Here is a 25132-nt window from a genome sequence, read left to right on the forward strand (position 1 = left end):
AGATTTCAGTTTCCAAACTCATAATGTTGGTATATTCCAGCAATCGGACAGGAAGCTTTTCATGTACAAATAATGTTTCCCTGTAGAGGCCTTTAATCACATTTACCCAAATGCAAGCAACACACAGAGAACAGACCTCTCAAAGGGAACAAATGCTGCACTTTCTTTTCTTTTTCATCACTTTTAGCACTGAGAGTGAGCCAAAAAGATTGTGAAAGAATGAGACAGAATGAGACAATGCAGAAATGTTGCTTGTATATAATAATAAAAACTGTATTGTAGACAAATTGTATTACAAAATATGTAAACTAGTTTGGTAACACAGGTCACAATTCATGGTATTAACAAACCGTTAACTCACATTACTAGCTTAATAAACTGCTAAACTGCTAATTAGCTAAAGGTAGAAGTTGGGTTGAGGAGTAGAGATGTAGAATAAGACCATCATTATAACTACTAATGAACAGCATGAATTGTGAACTAAAGTGTTACCAATAGTTTTAATATTGGCCTCTTTCACTAAAGAAGTTCTGAAATTTACATGAAGATTAATTTTAAAAGGCAATCTGATTTACTCTTTATGGTTGAAAACAACTATTTACTTCTCTATATATTTCTTATTAACATCCAGATTCATCAGTGAGCAAACAAACGACCATTAGATGGCAACATTGTTTATCTTCAATCATTCTCAGAAGATCTGCTATGAAAAACTGTGTTCTACTAAAATGTGTAGTTTTTTCTCAAAGTTTAATTTAAATTTGGTTAAAACTTTAACATTTAATTTAATCTAAATCAAAAATATTTATTGTGGTCAACAAAAAAACTACAAAGTAAAAATATTGTTTACTATAAAGTTTTGATTTGGTTGAAACTGAAACATGTAATTTAATATTAATCAAAATACTGATTCCATTAGGTGAAAAAAAAAGTTTTATAGACTCAGTGGTTAGCACTGTCGCCTCGCAGCAAGAAGGTGGCTGGTTTGAGTCCTGGCTGGGTCAGTTGGCATTTCTGTGTGGAGTTAGCATGTTCTCCCCATATTGGCGTGGGCTTCCTCCGGGTGCTTTGTGCGCTACATATGCGCTATAGGTGAATTGGGTGAGCAAAATTGGCTGTAGTCTATGAAGTGTGAGTGTGAAAGTGAATAGGTGTTTCTCAGTACTGGGTTGCAGCTGGAACGGTATCTGCTGCATTAAAAATATGCTGGAAAAGTTGGCAGTTCATTCCGATGTGGCAACCTCTGAAGTTGAGCCGCATTTATTCATTTTCTTTTCGGCTTAGTCCCTTTATTAATCTGGGGTCGCCACAGTGGAATGAACCGCCAACTTATTCAGCATATGTTTTACACAGCGGATGCCTTTCCAGCCGCAACCCATCACTGGGAAACATACACACTCACTCACTCACACACACTCATACACTACGGTCAATTTTAGCATAATCAATTACCGGAAACCGGAGCACCCGGAGGAAACCCATGCGAACATGAGGAGAACATGCAAACTCCATACAGAAATTCCAACTGACCCATCCGAGGCTCAAACCAGCGACCTTATTGCTGTGAGACGAATGTGCTACCCACTGCGCCACCACGTCGCCGACTAAGACCACAAATTAACTAAATTACTATGGGTCAAATTAAAAATAAATCAAAATAATTAAAATTGTACTTTAGACTTAACTACAGGGTGGGCCATTTATATGGATACACCATAATAAAATGGGAATGGTCGGTGATATTAACGTCCTGATTGTGGCACATTAGTAGATGTGAGGGGGCTTGTAAATAACTCATGAAAGAATAAAGTTACGTTTAAAACCAACCACACCATTGTTTTTCTAGTGAAATTCCCAACAAGTTTATTAAGGTGTATCCATATAAGTGGCCCACCCTGTATAATAAATACATAACATTAGGCTATGCTATTGTTGTTGTTTTTTTGGTTTCAGTATGGTTATAAATGTCACACAAGATCAAACTCGCATGAAAAATAAAGAGCACTTAAAATAAATTGCTTAAACAGCACTGTATTTCATGTAGTCACATAATAATCTGAAATGACAAATAATCTGCTGGGTTATAGTAAAAAAAGTGCTACTTTTAGAAAAGGTAATGCTTTTCAAAACTAGATTAAAGACCTATCTGTTCAGTAAAGCATACACTTAGTGCACCACTTAGGGGGCTTCCACGCAGATTATGCATCTTGTTTATATACACTATGAACAGCAGCTACGCTAATTATTGTCTTTATTCTCCATTTCCACCTGGGGATACTCTTCCCGAGGCCCTCAGACTATGCAGAGTCACTGATTCGATCCAAGACCAACGACGAGATGATCCCAAGGTTTCCATATCCTGGACCTGGCCGAATCCGGAGCAGCTACTGTGATGGTCATGGAAGAGTGGAGAACATGAGACTGATTCCTGTGACGCTCCAGAGACAGACGAGTCTTCGCTGAGGCCAGCTTCCAGCCTCCGCCACTGAGACTGCAGCTCTGCACGAGACGTTTGGCCAGCGGAGAAATTAAAAGGGTCGTGCCCAACTGAGCCTGGTTTCTCTCAAGGTTTTTTTTTTTCTTCACTTCCGCCTTTAGTGAAGTTTTTTTTCCCTCTCCGCTGTCGCCACTAGCTTGCATGGTTCGGGATCTATAGAGCTGCGCATCGTTGGATTTGCTCTTCAATATTTGGACTCTCAGTAGTGATTATTAAACCACACTGAACTGAGCTAAACTGAACTGAACTTAAACACTACAAACTGAACTACACTGTTCCTATTTACTGTGACCTTTTATGTGAAGCTGCTTTGACACAATCTACATTGTATAAGCGCTATACAAATAAAGGTGAATTGAATTGAATTGAATTGCTTTTATTTTTTATTTAATTCTTAAGGTGCTCATTTTTGAGTACAGATTGAGTAAAACAGATTAAAATGAAAACCCCTATTTTTTCACCTAATCCAATATAAAAAACGTACTTTGAAAGAAAGACACAGTGAGTTCACGTTTTATTCAGTGTACATTAACTGTTTAAATGCAAATTAGGTGTAATTGATTTTTGCCTGAACTTTAGGAGTTTACAAAGTGACTCCAAGCGTAAACGCATCGGCTATAACTAATGGCCAGCCAGATGCACTTATAGACTGGTTCCTATAAAGCAGTAGGTATAGTGTACACGGAAAGTAATGCAGTGGCAAGTCATCGGTTACAAGATCAATTCAAGCTCAGGAGGAGGAATCTGTAAGATCTGTGCAGTGAGGGGAGTTAAACCCCATTAAAATGCAGCCGTCATTAAGGCCCACTGAGTTACACTATTTATGAGGCAGCACACGCTTCAGTAATTGAACACCCCGCAGAAACCTCCCTCTGCTAATTCATACAGCATTAAGCCATTTCTGAGCAATTCCACCGACGTTGACTACATGCATGGTCTGTTTTTCTGGTTGTCCTTCTGAAAAATCTTGCAGAACAAATGAGTTCTAGGGTTTTGAGAGGGAACATAAATAAATAAATACATAAACTGAACTTTAGTGATTAGAAAAACAAGTATAATAACTAAAAATAATAATAATAATAATAATAATAATTTACAAAAATAAACAAAAAATGATTGTTGCTTGGTCAAACTACTTATTTAAAATGAGCTTAAACAACACAATTTTGGAGGTTTATTTTTGAAAAACTTAACTGTTTTATGTTCAATCTACTTAAATTAGTTATGTTACCTTAATAGATTTGTATTAGGACAACTTGAATGAATTTTGTGAAACTCTATATTTTTAAGGTGTAGTATCTTACACTTATAACTTTTAAAGGCCAGCTATGGTGACAAATCTACTTTTCAAGCTGTTTGGACAGAAATGTGTCATATTGGGGTGAAATAAACACACCCAGTCCTTTTTTTTCAAATTTAACACAATAAAATTGTGTGTATATGTGTCTGCGCTATGTGTTTGTGTCCTCGCTGTGTGTGTGCGTGCACTTTGTAATGACATTGTGTGTGACTCATTGTTACAAATCCACAAAAAAATGCATCAAATACTGATTGTTAAAGTTCTTACTGTAGTATTTATCACACACGTTACGTGAGATCTGCTTCCTGAGGCAGCCGAGGGTGGCGACTGCTGACAGGCACGTGGGAACGGTGGGCGGGGAGGACTAGCCTTAAAGGGCCAGTACAAAAAAACAGCAAAAACTTTTTTCCAGCTATAATAAACACTTCAAACAGCTATAATAAATAATCTGATGGGTGTTTTGAGCTGAAACTTGACAGACACATTCTGGGGACACAAAAGACCTATATTAAAGGGTAACCTATGTGCCCTTTAATATAAATGTTTTTTCTTTATTTTTTTATTGACTTTTTACCATACTTTGGGGTCTGTGGTAAATACAAGAACAAAAAATGGATCAGATCCAGTATACCAAAATAATATGGCTCTCATAATGCAATGCAGAACCATAAAAAAACATGAACATCAAATATGCAAAGGCTTGATAAAAAACTGAAGGGGTCCTTCTGTGCCAGATAATTAAATATAAGTCCATTTTTCAAGGATTCGAAATACAATGTCTCTTTAAATTCAAATAAACTCATGCTCCACTCTCCTTACCAGAAGAGGGTGAAGCTTTTACAGCAGCTACACAGAAAACATGCATACATTTTAAAGCAACACAGGCTCATTGGTAATATGTGTTCAGGGCTACATATTGAGAACAGGGAAATATGTGCCTTGAGCTACATATGGTGCCTTCTATGTGTAAAACAAATGCTTTGGAGCGCTTTGACAACACCGCCAACTTCTGTTCCTGTTTTGCTATACAGCTGATCGGTTAGCTCCATATGGATGGCATTTTCGACATGACCAGTTTGCTTCTTACCATGAATGACAAACTGGGTTTTGAGTCCACTGAAGAATGATTGGCTTTTCCCTTACAGACTAACGCAAGAAGGATGTTGAGATTGGCAGAAATGTACTCAGTGGCCTCTTGTGGATTTACAAAAATAAATAAATAAATAAAATGGCACGCATGAGAAAACGTTCCCCAGTAACATATTAGAGATTTTTAAAAATGCCTACAAGGCAGATTTGTGAAAAGAAAAACTGCAGGGTGCTGCACAATAGAAATCGTATTTCTGTATGGTTTACATACTTCTGTCCAATCACAATAAAACCTTGAGCTAGGTTTAAATGAGTTGGAAAAACAAACAAACAAACAAACAAACAAACAAATAAATAAATAAATAAACACTTGTCCTGTTTATTCCAACACTATCTCATGGCAATACATTATTTAGTATTACATGACCTTAATATAATAACAACGAATGCAAAAATAATAATAATAATAATAAAAATAATAATAACAACAATAAGAATCTAAATGTGAAGAAATAGAAATTATGCAATAGAAAATAAAAACAAATACAAGGTATTTAAAAATGTTTGATATAGAGTATGTGCAGAGTAGTGGAGTATTGTTAAGCAGGTCACACAACAGAAGCACGCACACGGCGTGCACATGACAGTTAAAAGTATCACTCACCAGACGCACACATTCGCATGATATTTAACATGAAACTAATCAGATGGCGCTTTGTGGTGCGGCAGAGAAATAAACAGTGTCTTTAGTCGTGGCTGGGCGCCGCCGGTGTGTGTACCCTGATAGAAACCCATGTTTAGTATTCTGAAATATATGGCGCTGCGAGGTTTGGAGGCATGCTTTTAACAAATCATACATTTTCAGATAAAAGTCATATGAATGTGTATGAATTCTTCACTTTTCTGACAATACATAAAATAATTACACTTTCTGTTTGAGATTAAACTGGTTAATTCATTGGGGTCTATTTTAGAGCTCTATGTCTAAAGTGAATGGCACAAAAGCATCAAGGGCATGTCCGAATACACTTTTGCTATTTTAAGAAAAATAGGGTTTGTGCCCCGGCGCATGGTCTAACAGGGTTGTGCTTATTCTCTCAATGAGTTATGGGTGTGTTTTGAGCATAACGTGCATTAAACCAATCAGAATCTCGTCTCTCATTCCCTTTAAAAGTCAGTTCAGTTCTAATTTCCAGTAAACGAATAAATGAACATGAAGTGTGGTGAGTTTTAACACATGTCCTATTCTCATGCCCCATATAGTGATGCATATGTCTCCAAAACTCGACAGGTGGACAAATCTAAACTTGTTTTTATTAAAACAAATAGAAATATGCATATAATAAATATTACTGCTAATAATAATAACATTATACAAATACAAATTGCCATGAATGAACCAAAAATGAAGGCATGGAGGTAGTGTATTTTATTTAGTAAATAATATTTTTTGTAGCATTTGAATCCTTTATTTTTTCATATGTTAAGATATGTGTATTGCTGTACAGTATTAAGCAATGTGTAAGTGCTTGGACTAGCATAGGCACATAACAAACTCGCTCTGCGCTGGACTTTAGACCAGCTTTTACTTGGTCAATAGCGTGGTCTATTTCAGTTCCTTAAACTAGCAACCAATATTGTACCTTGACACAAGTCCTTTCCAGACCGGCACACCAATGAGTCCATAAAGTGGCGCTAATAGATTTGCTACTTAACGTGGTGCAAAACGTAAAAATTAGGGTTGCGCTGGTCTGAAAATAGCAATAAATCGTGCTTTACGTGTCTTGCACCTTATTGCCAGGTGTATGATAGAGTCCATATAGTCTGCCTTACCTGTGTATTCTTATACAGTAGTCAACATTTGAAGTGGGAAGGTTTTGAAAATTGCCCCATGACAAAAATGGATGTTGTTCAATAGTTTTCGGATAACATTGATGATTCATTGATGTTTTGAACCACTTCAAATGCTGACTACTGTACACTGAAAAAAAGTGTTGCATGCAAAACTGTTGCAAACAATTTATTTGTGTTCAATTTAAATAAACAATTACATTTAATAATGTTCAACTTAATTTGTTTGTCAAATTTCAGCCCAAATAAATTGTTTACAACCACTTAACGTAAAAAAATTGAATAAATCCAAGGAATCATCTTTGAATAATTTTTTTCAGTGTAGTATTCCACCACTGCAGTTCACTTTACTGAGTTGGCAAGACTCCAGGCTAGACACACCAAAACTACAGCTGAGAAACAACATTTTTGGTGCTTAACCACACTCAAAACAAAATATGTTTGCTGCTTGTTCAAACTAAATTGAGCTGAAACAACACAATTCTTGAATTTGTAAAAACTAAGTTAACTTAATTCCTTCATGTTGTCCCAACACAAATCGAATGTGTGGAATATAGCACATTTTCACACCGTAAAGTCCTCACAGAACACTTCCACTTCCTCTCTTTTTTGTATTTGCTTGTGCATTGTGTTTTTATCTGAATACCAGACAAGCATTAAATAACGTATTAGCATTATGTTAATGGCTTGTAAATGGGTTATAAGAACTACTAAAGTGGGTCTTTAAAAACACTCTCAGCGTGTGCCAAGAGGTGTCGGGCTGTTCTCTCCATGTTGCTGAGACGACATCTGTTAAGAGCAACAACAGAAGCGCTCAACTCCCTTATGAGTCTTTTTAGATTCATTACCTTCCATGTGCAAATCCCGTTGTTGAAATTAGACACCCTCCCCGGTTCATTGACTTTTTCTGCTTATGCATATTCATGAAATTCAATATTAGCTTTTCCTACTGGGTTGAGAGCTCATCCTGGAATTAAATTAAAGGTCTTAATGGTCAAAGACCAATTTGAGAAGTGGTAGTTCTGCAGATGCGGTCTGTTCTTACAGGAATATTATGGTTTTGCTGTACACTTTATTATTATTTTTTCACACTGTATTTTTATGTACAATTCACACTATTAACAGACCATTAATTAAGATGTTTAGCTCAATAAATAACTAATTTGCTGCTTATTAATAGTTAGCAAGATAGAAGTTGGGTTTAGGAATCATGTAGGATTATGTAAAATAACATCATACTTTATGAATGCTAATAAACAGTTAATATTCTTAATAATAGCCAGGAGATAAACCAGTGGTAAAGTGTGAATTGTTACATAAACTAAAGTGTTTCCATCTGAATGAATAGAGACTTGAATTTTGAAATATTATAGCATAGCATTATATAGCATTATTTTGTTAACATCAACCCTCTGACGGATCTGGTCACACTACTGTGACCAGCATCTGTTTTTTCTTATTAGTGCCAAAGACACTAAGAATACTCTGTTGATTTTGGTCACACAAATAGGTGTTATACACCAGTGGTGTAGTCGTGACTATACGCATGTATACTCCCTATGCCTACTCTTTTCCAAAAGCTGTTTGGGTATTACAATTTCCTAGGATCAATAATTGCATATACTCTTAGTATACTCACTTGTTTTGCTGATTAAACTTCCCTAACTTAAGTGTATTTGTGTCCCCTTTAACTGTATACCAAATGTTTGTTGTTGTTTTTTTACTTGAATCTTAATTTGTTGCAATTGGTGCATTTCCTGCCCCCTGATGACCACAGCAGCTGTGAAAAAAAATTGTGAGAGTTTTTCCGAATACTGTACTGTGAACTTACTGCATTTAAGTTGAAGTAATGAGGTATTTAATTAACTCAAACCTTCAACGCTGAGTTCAAATCTCTTTTCAAATGAGTAAATTTAACTTTCAGTCAATTTTACAACCTGGAGCTGAACACGCTCAAAACAGTGGAGATGATAGTGGACTTCAGGAGAAACCCCCCTGCACTCCCCCCACTCACCATCATAAACAGCACTGTGGCTGCAGTAGAGTCATTCAGGTTTCTGGGCACCACCATCTCTCAGGATCTGAAGTGGGACTTTCATATAGACTCTATTGTGAAGAAAGCCCAGCAGAGACTGTACTTCCTTCGTCAGCTGAGGAAGTTCAACCTGCCACAGGAGCTGCTAGTACAGTTCTACTCAGCTGTCATCCAATCCATCCTCTGCACTTCAATCACCGTCTGGTTCGGCTCAGCTGCCAAAACCGACCTCCGTAGACTACAGCGAATAGTCCAGACTGCTGAACGAATCACTGGCACAACCCTTCCTACACTTCAAGAACTGTACTCTTCCAGAGTGAGTAAAAGGGCTCGCAAAATCACTCTGGATGCCTCACACCCAGCACACTACCTGTTCGAACTGTTACCGTCTGGTCGGCGCTTCAGAGCACCAAGCACAAAAACAGCCAGACACAGGAAAAGTTTCTTTTCTCAGGCTGTCTACCTTATGAACAGTTAAATTTCCCCTACTGTGCAATAAATATGTGCAATACTTTCTCATACGCACTTGTACACAGCACCTTATAACCTGTATATTTATAACAATCTGCACATACAACTCAACATCCAGGTTTCAGGTTTCTTCACTAACCGCATCTGTTTAATGTTAATCATTTTTTATTATTATTATTTTATTTTTTCAGATTTATTTTGTGTTGTCATTTTATGTACACTGGAAGCTTCTGTAGCCAAAACAAATTCCTTGTGTGTGTGAAGCACACTTGGCAATAAAACTGATTCTGATTCTGATTTTGAGTTAACTACACTCATTTCATTTGATAAAGTTGACTGTTGGGTTTTACTGTGTATATTTTGATGTAAATACATAGTAGCTAAGGACACTTAATATAAAGCAGCACACAGAATCTGCATAACATTTAGTGACTGTACATGAACAAGAACACATGGGGTGTTCAGTTGCCAGATGAAGGATTGCCCAAAAATAATTATGTCAAGTAAGATCACTAGCGGCACATCTATCAGCAATCTCTATTCTCTTCAGACACGCAATGTTCCATTTCAAAAAGTGGAAACGAATCCCAATGAAGCTGAAGAGATTTCAGGATTAACATACAATTTAGAGCTAAAGCCCTTAGCATATCACAATATTTCATCAACTGCAGGCCAAGGAGGCGTCCCTGAACACGCATTATTAAATCCATAACGTAATGACAAACTTGAGACAATATCAAGAAAGATCAGGGGAACAGACACTGCTTTTGTGCTATACAACTGAAGTCTGAATTATTAGCCCTCCTGAGTTATTAGCCCCCCTGTATTTTTTATTTATTTTGTATTTTTTTTGTGTGTGTGTGAGTGTGTTTAATGGAGAGAAGATTTTTAAACATAATAGTTCTAATAACCAATTTCTAATAACTGATTTATTTTATCTTTGCCATGATGATAGTATATGATACTTGACTACATATTTTTTAAGACACTAGTATTCAGCTTAAAGTGGAAATTAAAGGCTTAACTAGGTTTGTTCCGTCCCTCTGTTGTTTTGTGATCATGATTATTTTCTCCTTTTGCCACTCTTCTCCCGGTTTTATCTCTACAGTGGCTTCCTATTGGCTGATGCTGCTCAGCTGTTTGACGTCTCCCCCTTGATGTAATCACACTGTCTCCAATTCAGCCACTGCCATCATGGCATAAAAGTGATGACAGGATGCTACTCGTGAGGTCCGGGACACTTTGAATTGCTGTGTTGTGTGTCATTAAATCATTTCAATCTGTTCAGTCTGTGTGTTACATTCTGGTACATGTCCACTTTTGTTTTCTGAGGTTGGAGAGTGGAACATGTAAGGATGTCATACACTGTGCATATCACCTTAGACACACTAGGTTAGGGGGAGCTCCACCCACTGTATTTTTGGTTTTTCTCTCATCATAGTGTAGGTAAAATATTCTCTTTATATTGTTGTATGTTTTATCTTTTGGGTAGTCAAGGGTAGAAAGTGGGCCATTAGATTAGGTTGTTTTGTTTTCTTTATTTCTAGTGTTTGAATGCAGTAGTGGAATGAGTACTGAAGAATCATACTTAAGTTAAAGTACTATTACTTGCCTAAAAATGTAGACCATGTAGAGTAAAAGTATCTGTTGTAAATAATACTCAAAGTATGAGTAAAAAGTAGACCTTTCAAAAGTACTGAGTATTGAGTAGTGAGTACTACGCTGTTAAAAACCTTTGCATTTACATGTTATTTGTGGATGTGTGTAAACGTAACATTCTGTAGTGCATTTAGTTGTTGCCCAGCAGGCACACAACGGCATTAAAACGTTTATATTAGGTTAAATTTAGGCTGTGATGTCAGGAAACCAAAATTTAACGTCTTGCCAGCGTCTAAGGACAACATTATTTTGATGTCTAATAATGACGTCAAATGTCAATGATATTTGGTTGTTTTTAGGTTGTGTTAGAAAGTGCCCAAAATCCAACGTCGAGCCAACATCTAAAATCAACATCATATTGACATCAAGTACTGACATTTATTCGTCAGGTATGACAACCAAAATCCAATGTCTGATAGACGTCATAGTGGTAACAACCCCACAACCTCAAGCTGCAACATCATTAGACGTTTGGTTGATTTTAGGCTGGATGTTGGACATTGATGTTGGCCTGACGTTGAGTTCTGATGTCAATCTGATTTTTATTTCCAAACAAAATGAAACGTCCCCACAAAGTTAGGGTACAACGTCAATCTAGCGTCATGTTGACATCTTCTGCTGGGTGTTTAAGGCCATTTCGGTCATCATACAGTAAACATCCTTCATCTTTTCATCAGTGACCTGCATCTAAACAGTCTCTGGGTCAATGTGTGTACAATTTTGGATATCTTCTTGGACACTTTTAATGCTTCCAAACAGTTTGCTGCAATTATAAATCACCCATGTCTTGAGGTTGTTCATTATGGGGCGATTTATCTTCTATGTGTGATTTGATTGGAATCACAGGACTGATTTTACTAATCCCCATAGACAGGAAAAAATTAAGTAGTGACTGCAGGTTGAAGGAAAGCAGTGGAGTAAAAGTACTAATACTGCACTAAAAATGTACTCAAGAGAAAGTGAAAGTACACATTTTTAAATTTAACACACTTATCAAATTACAATTAAGATTTTCAATATATTTTTGTAAATATTTACTGTTATATTTATTGTATGTATATCTTTATATATATATATATATATATATATATATATATATATATATATATATATATATATATATATATATATATATATATATATATATATGAGAAAACTCAATTTATTGCATTTAGTTATTTTGTGGTTTTAGTCCCTCACTCAAATGTTGTTATTGTGTGTTGGCTTATGTGGGTTTCATCCAAAATTATTGTTACTCTCCTTCTCCTTGACAGACCACCTTTAAGACTGTAACAAGATTAATCAGCTTAATTAGGCAAGTCATAGTATAACAATACATGTGCAATTATATTGCTAATAATATTGACTTTAAAATGTAAAACGGCTATTATTCCAGCCAAAATAAAACACAAGATTTTTTTCTAGAAGAAAAAATATTGTAGGAAATACTGTGAAAAATCCCTTGCTCTATTAAACATCTTTTGGAAAAAAAAATATATATAAATATAGTGCTGGGCCGTTATCGGCAATAACGTGCTGCGTTAACGCGAGACTCTTATTGTGCGATTAAAAAAAATATCGCCGTTAATCTATTCTCAAAGTTGAGTTGGGAGCTGGGTCTATTCTACGTAAGCTATGATGACTTTCACCTTGATATTTTAGCGCAGATGTATACCTGATGTTTCACTTTAACTCATGAACATTTCATTCGTACGCCGTAACAAACTGGGGTATTAGACGCAAATAAGGAGCAAGGACTGGTGAGAGTGTTATAGAATGTAATAACGCTCGCCAAACGTAAAGAAAAAAAACTTTCACATTTCGCGGTGTGTGTGTGCGCGTGTATGTGCGTGTTTTGTGTGTGTGTTTTGTGTGTGGTCCTTTACTGACAGCTGCCTGTTTCTTAGATGTTGTCGGAAAATATGGCAAAAAGTTCTACATGACAGTAATAGTTTGTTAGCAGTGTTTACTTCAGTAATGTCATATTCATTCATTCATTCATTCATTCATTCATTCATTCATTTTCTTTTTCAGCTTAGTCCCTTTTAATGTAATAATATAATGCATAGAAATAAATAAATTATTCATTTTATTCCACGCCTGTTTGAAATATATTTTTTAGAGATGAAAATTAAAACTTTAAAAAGTTTGAATAAATCTATTTTTTGTACGCAAATTATATTTATAGCATTTTAATGCAATACAATTAAGTGCTTCTGTCAGAGAAAGCAACTAAGTCAGGTCATAAATATATATATATAAAAATATATATATATTAAAAAAAAAAAAAAAAAAAAATATATATATATATATATATATATATATATATATATATATATTTTTTTTTTTTTTTTTTACTATAATAAAAAAATCACGGGAGGGCTAATAATTTTGACTTAAACTGAATATGAGCATGCTAAGAGCTCTACGGGCAAAGCCTGTCATTTTCGTTTTCCAAAAAAAAAAAAAAGAAAAAAAAAGGGTCTTTGTCTTTGAAAGCTTTTGTGCAAGAAGTACAGAGCTTGCCTGCATGCTATGAGTAATAGTCTTGAGTGGCTGGTGGTCCGAATACATTACTTCCAATTTTCATACTATTACACAAAAAGCTATTCTTCAGTCCAAAAAAAAAAAAGCTGTGATTTGGCCCTCAGTTTGCGAGATGTTTTGTGTTCGGCTTGTGTAGTGCAACTGTGAATATGCCAGCCACTTCATTTAAGACTCCAATTACAGGGCATTCTGCTATCCGCTTCTGCATGCTGTCTTAGCTTTTCTCTTTTCCCAAATTCTGACAGCCAGTTTCAGCTGGCCTCACACTCTTTCCTGCTACATTTCATGTGCTGCTGTCTGCACATCCAGTTCACAAATCAGCCAACATTTTCAGTGTCACATATTAAGCGCTTTGGATTGACTGTACTGAATGCATTGGCTAGCTTAATGTGCTGTACTTCAAAAAGTGAAATAATGTTTAAATGGATGAGCTTCATCAAAAGAAATGAATCAGCTTCATCAAGAGCCTTTCAAGGTGGACGCAGGAGGAATCTTCCAAAACCTCCATTAAGGTAATACACCCAAGTCAGAATTTAATCTACTTAAATGTGGAGTAATTAGACTGAATAATTAAAACGATTAATAAATAATTGGAACAGCCCTTCAAATGTATAATCTTCCAGGCTGCATCTGAAGTGGAGTGGAGCCATTCGAGTGTTTTTTTATTCAGGTAATATGAAAAATAAAAGACTACCTCATGCATTTGCTTAAGGTTTGAGAACGCTAAGAGTGACAAACAAACAACAATGCAACTTACCTTTGTTTAGTGTACACAATTTTTTTGAATCAAAGATAAATAAGTGTATAAATAAATATATAAATATATTAGCCCCTCTGTTTATTTTTTTCCCAATTTCTGTTTAGCGGAAAAAATTTTTTTTTAAACATTTCTAAACATAAACATTTAAATAACTCATTTCTAATAACTGATTTATTTTATCTTTACCATGATGACAGTAAATAATATTTGACTACATGTTTTTCAAGACACTTCTATACAGCTTAAAGTGACATTTAAAGGCTTAACTAGGTTAATAGGTTAACTAGACAGGTTAGGGGAATTAAGTTAAGTTATTATATCATGATGGTTTGTTCTGTAAACTATTAAAAAATATATATAGCTTAACGGTGCAAATAATTTTGACCTTATAATGTTTTTAAAAAAGATTAAAACTGCTTTTATTCTAGCCAAAATAATTGCTGAAAATTTCCTTGCTCTGTTAAACATAATTTGTGAAATATTTAAAAAAGAAAAAATAATAATAAAGTCAAAGGGGGCTAATAATTTTCCAACTGTGTGTGTGTGTATATATATATATATATATATATATATATATATATATATATATATATATATATATATATATATATATATATATATATATATATATATATATATATATAAAATGTAATAATATTCATTCATTCATTTATTTTCTTTTTCAGCTTAGTCCCTGTCAATGTAATAATGCATATAAATAAATAAATTATACATTTTATTCTACGCCTGTTTGAAATATATTTTTTTAGAGATGAAAATTAAAACTTTAAAAAGTTTGAATATATCTATATTTTGTAGACAAATTATATTTATAGCATTTTAATGCAATACAATTGAGTGCTTCTGTCAGAGAAAGCAACTAAGTCAGCTCATAAATATCTAAAAAACTAAAATAAAAGCATAAATACATAATAAAATAAAACAATTGAATACATTAAAAATATAAATAAAAATAAAATAAAAAATACCGAAATAAATGCGAAATAATAAATAAATAAATAAATAAATACAAAATAAAATAAATGTATAAATAAATAAATACATTAAAATAAAATAAATACATAAATAAATGCATCATAAAAACAAAATATGACTAAATAATCACTAAATAAATAAATACAAAAAAATAAAATAAAAATATAATGCATAAATAAATGTAAATAATCAAAAAAAAAACCTAAATAAATGCAGAAATAAATGCAGAAACAAATAAATAAATAAACAATTAAATGATTAAATAAATCAATAAATACGTTTAAGAAAATTATAAATAACATAAATTCATAAATAATTGAACAAATAAATGCTTAATAACATAAAATAAATGCAAAACTATAATAACTAAAATAAATAAATTAAAATAAAATAAATACATAAATAAATGCTTAATAAAAACAAAATAAATGCATGACTAAATACATGAATGAATGAATGAATGAATGAATAAATAAATAAATAAATAAATAAATAAATAAATATAAAATAAATGCATAAATAAATAAATACATTGAAATAAAAAAATAAAAATAAAATAATATAAATGATAGTACAGTGTTTCAAATTATAATCCCCAACAATGCAATTTGCCATTTTACTTCAGCTATCCGAACAGATTTGAGGCATGAAGTGTCAATTGACAACTAAAATAATGACTGATTATTCTTTTAATCTGTGCATTATCAAAAACCTGTGCATGTCATTAAACCAGCTCAGTTATTTTAGAGGAAGGGCAACCTATAGATCAACTTAATGTAAAACTATCAATAATAATGCAAAAATGTGCATTAAGAAAGTAAATCTGATGTCTGTGTTGATGTTACATAGACTACAGCACAAAAGACAAAGACAGAATAGCTGAAGATCCTGTCTTTTATCACAATGCTAGCTCAGCGTTGACCTTCCACGGTAATACAGTCCTCTTCTCTATTAAAGTCTGATCATATTACCTGTATACTACCCTAATACAAGCCCTTCTGAGCTGACCTGAGATCAGATTTATGCTGGACGTCACCTCACACTGAGACGGAGGAGAGAAATGACATCTCTTTTCACATCTCTGTAGGATCTTGGCATCCTCTGACTAACTCTTGTGCCGTCTTAATTACTGATGACTGCTGGGCAATGGCCAGCGCATGATTTACAGCTCGAACTGCAGACTGTTTGCTAGCATGATAATTAATGTGGTTTTATACGGTCTGCTTGAACACACAATACTGCTGCATGCAAAACAAACATGCTTTCAGTCCAAACACTGCTGTCACGCACTGTTTCTGGCTGTGTGAGAAGATAAAAATATACTAGATTGTATTTTATTTAATAGATTTAAAAGATTATTCAGTAAGGAACTTAGCATGAATTAATGGTAAGACTTTAGTTTAAGTAACACTTCACAACATTTACTACCAGGTTACTACCAGCATATTATTAAGATGTTAACTGTTTATTAGCACTTATAAAGTATGAGCTTATTCTATATCTCTAATCCTACCCAACACCTAAACCCAATTACTACCTTACTAACTATTCATAAACAGCTAATTGGTAGTTTATTGAGCTTAAATTAGTGAATGGTTTGTTAATAGTGTGAATTGTACAGTATGTTAAAATAAAATGTGACCGGATTCATATATAAACTCTATAGTTCAAAATGTCCACAGGTCCCTCAAACCTGCACAAAAAGCCAACAACATGTAACAACAACATATATAACATATACAGTCTAATGCCAATAATAAAATAAATAAATAAAAAAAAAAAAAAAAGGATTGTTCAGTGATTATATATTGTACTAAATTGTTTTCATATCACCTTCGTTTTTTTTTTCAGAATACATTTTTCCTTAAGGTTATAAACACGTTTTTTTTTTTTTAACTCTGCATATCGTCTCTGCAAATTGTAAAATAAAATTAATAATAATAAAAGAAAAAAGAAAAAGAAAAAATATATATAATAACAGAAAAAATATTAAACATAAAATAACAAAATAAAAACAATTATGCAAAATAATAATAAAAAATATTTATATGAAAATAAATTATACATTCAAAATTAAATGATAAATTAAAAATAAAATAAAATAACATTAAATAAAAAATATAAATGTAAATAAAATAAAATATAATAAAATCAAAATATAATAAAGTTAAAAAAATTCTAAAACAAATAATCTAATATAATTAAAAATAAATTATACACAATAATTATATAAATTATATAAAATAAATTATACGTTCAAAATTAAATGATAAATTAAAAATAAAATAACATTAAATAAAAAAATATAAATTTAAATTAAATATAATATAATACAAAAAATAATAAAATAAAATGATTATACAACATAACTGTATAAATAAATTATTTAAAAAAATTATTATACATTCAAAATGATAAATGATAAACAATATAATTAAATAATGATAATAATAATAATAATAATAATTATAATAATAATAATAATAATAATAATAATAATAATAATAATAATAATAATAATAATAATAATAATAATAATAATTATAATAATAATAATAAAAGAACTTGAAATTGCTAAAAAATATGAATTGTGAGATGAGTTTAGAATTGCAAAAACAGTGAGAATTGCACAATATGAATTTAGAATAGCGAGAAAAATTGCAAAGAAATGTGAGATTTGTTAAATACTTTTGAGATATAAACCTAGAATTCCAAGAAGTGTGAGTTTGTGAAATTCAGTTTGTTAGAGTAATATAAAATTGTAATATCTGCTGCTCAATATATATTTGTAATACAGATAATTGTGGGTTAAATATTTATTAATGTGATAACTGCCAAAAAAAAAAGCAAAACGGCAAATAACATGAATTGTGAGAGATGAAGTGAGAACTGCGAGATACTGTACAAAGTCAGAACTGCAGAAAGAAAGTGACAATGGCAGAAACAGTGAGAACTGCAAGATATGAATGCAGAATTGTGGGATTTAAACTCAGAATAGCAAAAATAATTGAGTTTTGTGAAATATAATCTCAGATTATCACAAAAACTTTCATATTTGCAACTTACAATTGTAAGACTTGTGAAACAAACTCAAATTATAAACTCATATTATAAGATATGAACATGACACTGAGGGACATTAATTACTAAATATTAACTTTTTACCTTTATATCTTAGAATTTTGAATTCATCTCTCACAAATCTGATGTTTTTCTTACAATTGCAAATTTAATAAATACAAACTCACAAATATAAGATTAAAATTGACAATTGCGTTATTTAATTTGATCCAGTGCAAAAATAACCTTCAATAAAGTTCCTCTACAATTGGGTGAAAGGGGAAGGACAGAAAAACAGAAAATGTACATACCTTTCATTCGTAAACTCTCTGAGATCCCATCCTGCCGGAACAAGAACACAGAGAGAGAGAAAAAACAATACTTACAAAACATTCACAGTATAGTCAGACATCACACACTGGATATTGCGCAACCAAAACACACCTGATTCCCGGTTATACTTTTTTTAAATTGACTTTTCTAAACCTTTCCAAACTCGGACGAATATTTTAGACCTTTCTTATGTCACAGTGCCATAGCAAAGTCTGAATATTCTTAGAAAATGTATGTGGCTGAATAATTTGTCAGTCTGAGTTAAAGGATTCATCCATTCAGAGCAGCCGGGGTACAGCAGTCTCTCAGCGAGTCTATTTCTAAAGGTTAAAGGATGCCATATTCCACTGTTAAAGAGACAAATGGGAAATGTTAATGTTAGCTGTCATTTTGCTACTAAGGAAGACATATAACTGTGTCACTGGATGAAAAATAAATGCAAAAGTGGAGCAAAATTTTAAACCAGAAGCTAAAGTTGCTCATATTTTATTCAAGTCATTACTATCCTGATTTTAAAAATAACACAATTATTTCCACTTGCTATTTTTTTATGTAACTAAAGTTGATATGAATGTGAAATAATGTGAAGTGCTGCAGTAAGACCTGGTGCTTTTCCTAGGTAAACGTATGTGTGAGAATGAAATGTTTCCTAGAAAAACAATTTAGTTTTGTAGGAGATTTCAAATGTTTTGAGACTGAACACAGTGCTTCTAATAAAATGCTAAACTTTTGTGAGAGAACAGTAGTCTTGAATACAAATGATTTACATTACAATACAAAGTTTCTTGAGGGAATGCAATAGTTTCTTTTTTAAAAGAAAGCATTTGTTTTGCTAAAGAATGCAGATTCTTGGGAAAATGTAATAACTTTGCAAAAATGCTGACATTCTGTGACAGAACAGAGGGTTTTGAAGAGAAAAGCAGAATCTTTGAAAGAGAATGCAATATTTTTGCTTAAGAAACCAAATTATATATACTTTTTGGGAGAATGTAATAGCTTTTTTCAAGAAGTTGTGGTTGTGGAAGTGTAAAAGGTTCTTGGGTGAATACAATTATTTGTGAGAGAATGCAAAATAATAATAATAATAATAATAATAATAATAATAATAATAATAATAATAATAATAATAATAATAATAATAATAATAATAATAATAATAAATGTATATATACAGTTGAAGTCAGAATTATTAGCCGTCCTTTGATTTTTTTTTAATTTTATATATATATTTCCCAAATGATGCTTAACAGAGCCAGGAAATTTTCACAGTATGTCCGATAATATTTTTTCTTCTAGAGAAAGTCTTATTTTTTTTATTTTGGTTAGAAAAAAAAGCAGATTTACATTTTTTAAAAGCCATTTTAAGGTCAAAATTATTAGCCCCTTTAAGCTATATATTTTTTCGATAGTCTACAGAACAAACAATCGTTATACAATAACTCGCCTAATTACCCTATCATGCCTAGTTAACCTAATTAACCTAGTTAAGCCTTTAAATATCACTTTAAGCTGTATAAAAATGTCTTAAATATAAAACATATCTAGCAAAATATTATTTACTGTCATCATGGCAAAGATAAAATAAATCTGTTATTAGAAATGAGTTATTAAAACTATTATGATTAGAAATGTGTTGAAAAATTCTTCTCTCCTTTAAAGAGAAATTGGGGAAAAAAATAAACAGGGGGGCTAATAATTCAGACTTCAGCTGTGTGTGTGTGTATATATATATATATATATATATATATATATATATATATATATATATATATATATATATATATATATATATATATATAATGTGTGTAGTATAATGACTCCATATATCATAAGGCAAAATTATTAGCTGTATAAATTTTTTTTTATATTTACAAAGGTGATAACATGTTTTTTACAATATAACTTGCAAAATACTTTTATCAGCTATTTAAAATGTATGTTATGATCATATTTTGATGTCTATTGTCATTTTCATCTTTCTTGTCCCCCAGCATTAGTGTTTATTTTCAGCTCTAGGTTCAGCTAACAGCACCTAATGGAGAGGCGGGGAAGAGGATACTGTAGTAACGGTGCCATCTGATTGGTCAGATTTGGATAACCAACCTATGTACGCCATGCAGCACATAAATGCTTGTCACATTTTTTTACTTGTACTTGTATATCCTTATATACATATACACTCTCCGGCCACTTTATTAGGTACACCTGTCCAAATGCTCATTAACTCAAATTTCTAATCAGCCAATCGCATGGCAGCAACTCAATGCATTTAGGCATGTAGACATGGTCAAGACCATCTTCTGCAGTTTAAACCGAGCATCAGAATGGGGAAGAAAGGTGATTTAAGTGACTTTGAATATGGCATGGTTGTTGGTGCCAGACGGGCTGGTCTGGGTATTTCAGAAACTGCTGATCTATCGGGATTTTCATGCACAACCATCTCTAGGGTTTACAGAGAATGGTCTGAAAAAGAGAAAATATCCAGTGAGCGGCAGTTCTGTGGGCGCAAATGCCTTGTTGATGCCAGAGGTCAGAGGAGAATGGCCTGACTGGTTCCAGCTCATAGAAAGGCAACAGTAACTCAAATAACCACTCGTTACAACTGTGGTCTGTAGAAGAGCATCTCTGAATGCACAACACATCCGACCTTGAGGCGAATGGGCTACAGCAGCAGAAGACCAAACAACATTCAACATTATAAAAGCATGGATCCATCCTGCCTTTTGTCAACGGTTCAGGCTGGTGGTGGTGGTGTAATAGTGTGGGGAAAATTTTCTTGGCACACTTTCGTGCCAACATCACAGCCTACCTGAGTATTGTTGCTAAACATCTCCATTCCTTTATGACCACAGTGTACCCATCTGCTGATAGCTACTTCCAGCAGGATAAAGCGCCATGTCATAAAGCGTGAATCATCTCAGACTGGTTTCTTGAACATGACAATGAGTTCACAGTACTCAGATGGCCTCCACAGTCACCAGAGCTCAATCCAATAGAGCACCTTTGGAATGTGGTGGAATGGGAGATTCGCATCATGGATGTGCAGCTGTCAAATCTGCAGGAAACTGCGTGATGCTCTCATGTAAAGGAACAAAATCTCTAAGGAATATTTCCAGGAAATTGTTGCCATCTATGCCATGAAGGATTAAAACAGTGCTGAAGCCAAAATGGAGTCACTGTAGTAGTAAGGTGTACCTAAAAAAGTGGCCTAATAAAGTATACATACACATATAATCTTTTGATTGCGTACAGTATAAGTCACTGATGTTTACTGACTTACCTGCACAGTAAAGAATGCTCGTTCTGCACAATGCCTTCATGTTGTCACAACTCGAATTATGTGAACTTAATTGTTTTTACAAATTTAAGTAGATTAAACAAACAATTAAGTTGTCCCAAAAAATCTCAAGAATTGTGTTGTTTTAGCTCATTTTAAATTAGCTTAAACAAGCAGCAAAAATCTCTATTTGAGTGTAATTAATAAGCTAGTTAAGCCTTTAAACTGCACTTAAAGCAGAATAACAATTTTGCCTTCAACAAAAAATGTCTTCATCTACCAAACTTCTCCTTTGTATTTGACAGCGACTTCTATTGAGCATCTGTAAACATATTGTGTCTATAGACAATATTTGGTTGTATAGTAATGCAGTGTAAAATCAGTAAATATACCAGTAGCTGGTTCCAGTATAAATAGATCATTGGGATAATATGGATACATAGAGTGATTATTTATGTCTGATGAATGGATCCTAAATTCTAGTGATTACTATAAGGCAGCAAATGACAAGCTTTCTCTATGTTTTCCGAGGATTTTAGAGCCATTTGTCGAAATCTATCCAAGAGGAAAGCAAACTTGCCGCAAGCCTTCTCCCATTCCAGTGCCAGACACAGCACTTTCATAACCTGAACATAAACACCTTCAATTATGCACTTACAGTGTATTACTCATAGCCTGTGTACAGGAATGGTGTCTCTGTCACCTTTTAAATTGTTTTTTCCCCTTCATACATTTTCCTCACATCTTTCTTCCTTTGACCTTGCAGTTCTTATTTAAGAAATAAGTATGCAGTGGTTATTTCTTGATTCAGCGTACCGAGAAAGGAGTATAATTGCCCTGAACTGTTATTCATTTCAGGATATCTTAAAGTCGCATTCCTGCAGCAGTCGAGAGCAACAGCTCATTCATACTGCTGTGTGACGCTCTGAAGACTTTTGAAGCTCGCTGAATAGATTAACTTCCCGGAATCAATTTGACATCAATTATACAACTGAACTACAGGAATTAAATCATGGCTATATAATAAGATCATATGAGATCCCGCCTTCCTATCACTCAAATATCTACACTATAAAAAGTATATCTGTTAATGAACAGTTCCTGTATTTTGTGATTCACAGTTGTTTTCTGTATATTTACGGTTGTGAATTGCATTATGTGATGTTGATCTCTGCTGTGTTGACTTTTGATGTTGGAAATTCAATTTAAAGTGACTTTTATTGCCATTTTAGTAGTTTGAAATAATATAATAGGTAAGAAATAATAAATATAGAGATATAAAATAACAGGGCGACGCAGTGACGCAGTAGGTAAAGCTGTCACCTCACAGCAAGAAGGTCGCTGGTTCGAGCCTCAGCTGGGTTGGTTATTTCATGAGAGGTGGGATCCATTTTTATTGCATATGTGTTTAAACATAACCTCCATATCCATCAGAGGGATGATTTAATAAGGTCAGATCTTGTGAAGGTTTGTGGTGTGTGAAAATGCTATTTTATTGACCTCTTTTTTTCTTTTATTTTTTAAACTTTTGTTAAAACTATTATTATTATTATTATTATTATTATTATTATTATTATTATTATTATTATTATTATTATTATTAGGGTTAATTATTATTATTAGTATTATTATTATTATTATTATTATTATTATTATTATTATTATTATTATTATTATTGTTTATTATTATTATTATTATTATTATTATTATTATTATTATTATTATTATTATTATTATTATTATTATTATTGTTGTTAATTATTATTATTTATTATTATTATTATTATTATTATTATTATTATTATTATTATTATTATTATTATTATTATTGTTAATTATTATTATTTATTATTATTATTATTATTATTATTATTATTATTATTATTATTATTATTATTAGTAGTAGTAGTAGTAGTAGTAGTAGTAGTAGTATTATCATCATCATTATTATTACTACAATTTATTATTACTACAATTTATTTTTCTCCTCTCTCACCCTGTTCTGTTAAGTTGCTTGTTATTGTCTCTGTTTTGCCTGAAATTTTTATAAATACATTATTATATTTTTTTACATCAATCAAATTGACTAAAAATATTAAGTTAAACTTTGTATAATAAAAAAAAAATGTAGTTAAAATCGGATTAATTTATTAAACTTTAATACAGTAACAATTACAATAAGTAACATTTATTGTCGTGACATTTTATAATATTTTTTTACTGTGCATGTGCCTTAATTAAAGGCTTTAGAATATTTATACTAAATTTCGACTCCATATTCTGACATTATATACAGAACGCATTTAAAAATAGCAATAGCTCATTCATTCTGCTGTGATGCTCTGCAGACCTTTGAGTCTCTATGAATAGATTAACTTCCCGGAATCAATTGTACATCAATTATTACGCAACTGAACGACAGCAATGAAATCCTGGCTATAATAAGATCATATGAGACCCCGCCTTCCTGGCTTCATTAAACACGTGCTCCAACTGTCACTCAAACATCTGCTTTTTTTATCTGATTGGTCTAAATGTTGGGCGGAGTTTAATCCATGTGGAGGGGCGGGGCTAATATGAATTAAACCTTTGGCTTTGACAGGAGATTGGCAGGACAAAGCTTCATACTATAAGCTGAATTACTCATGATGATTGAAGCAGGCCGAGTTGAGGGAAAGCTAATGGGGTCACCGCTTATCTCTGTGCCCGTGCAAGAAAAAAAAACTGACTCAACCCTGCATACACCTCCCTCCCCGTTTCAAACACATTTCATTTGCCTGAACCGGCCAAAAAAAATAAAAATCTATGGCTTGATGACACTGAAATGACCCACTCAAATGACATAATGTACCAAAAAATTACCATTATGCACAAATGTAATGATTAGCAGGGCTAGACAGAAACTGCAGATATTTTTTTGTTATTTGTGTGCAGAATTTTGTTTAAATATTAATAATAATAATTAATAAAAATAAATTAAATTAATTTTTTTATTAAAAAAATAAATTAAAAAAAATAATAATAATAAGATAAAAAAAATAAATAAATAAAAAAATAAATAAAAAATAAAAAAAAATAATAAAATAAAAAAAATAATAAATAAAAATAAAAAAATAAATTAAAAATAAATAAATAAATAAATATAAAAAAAAATAAATAAATAAAAAAAATAAAATAAAATAAAATAAAATAAAATAAAATAAAATAAAATAAAATAAAATAGGGCAACGCAGGGGCACAGTAGGTAGTGCTGTCG

At 32.3% G+C, this 25132-nt stretch overlaps 1 protein-coding gene across 1 annotated transcript in view; it reads right to left on the reverse strand.

Moving 5' to 3' along the window:
* fstl5 (follistatin-like 5) overlaps positions 1 to 25132 on the reverse strand; it is a 343175-nt gene that overhangs the window by 243521 nt on the left and 74522 nt on the right. Inside the window, 1 exon segment of the mRNA XM_056472163.1 lies at positions 18577 to 18607. Coding sequence (XP_056328138.1) covers positions 18577 to 18607 — 31 coding nt within the window.

Source organism: Danio aesculapii, chromosome 14, assembly GCF_903798145.1.
Source record: "Danio aesculapii chromosome 14, fDanAes4.1, whole genome shotgun sequence".
Lineage (NCBI taxonomy): Eukaryota > Metazoa > Chordata > Actinopteri > Cypriniformes > Danionidae > Danio > Danio aesculapii.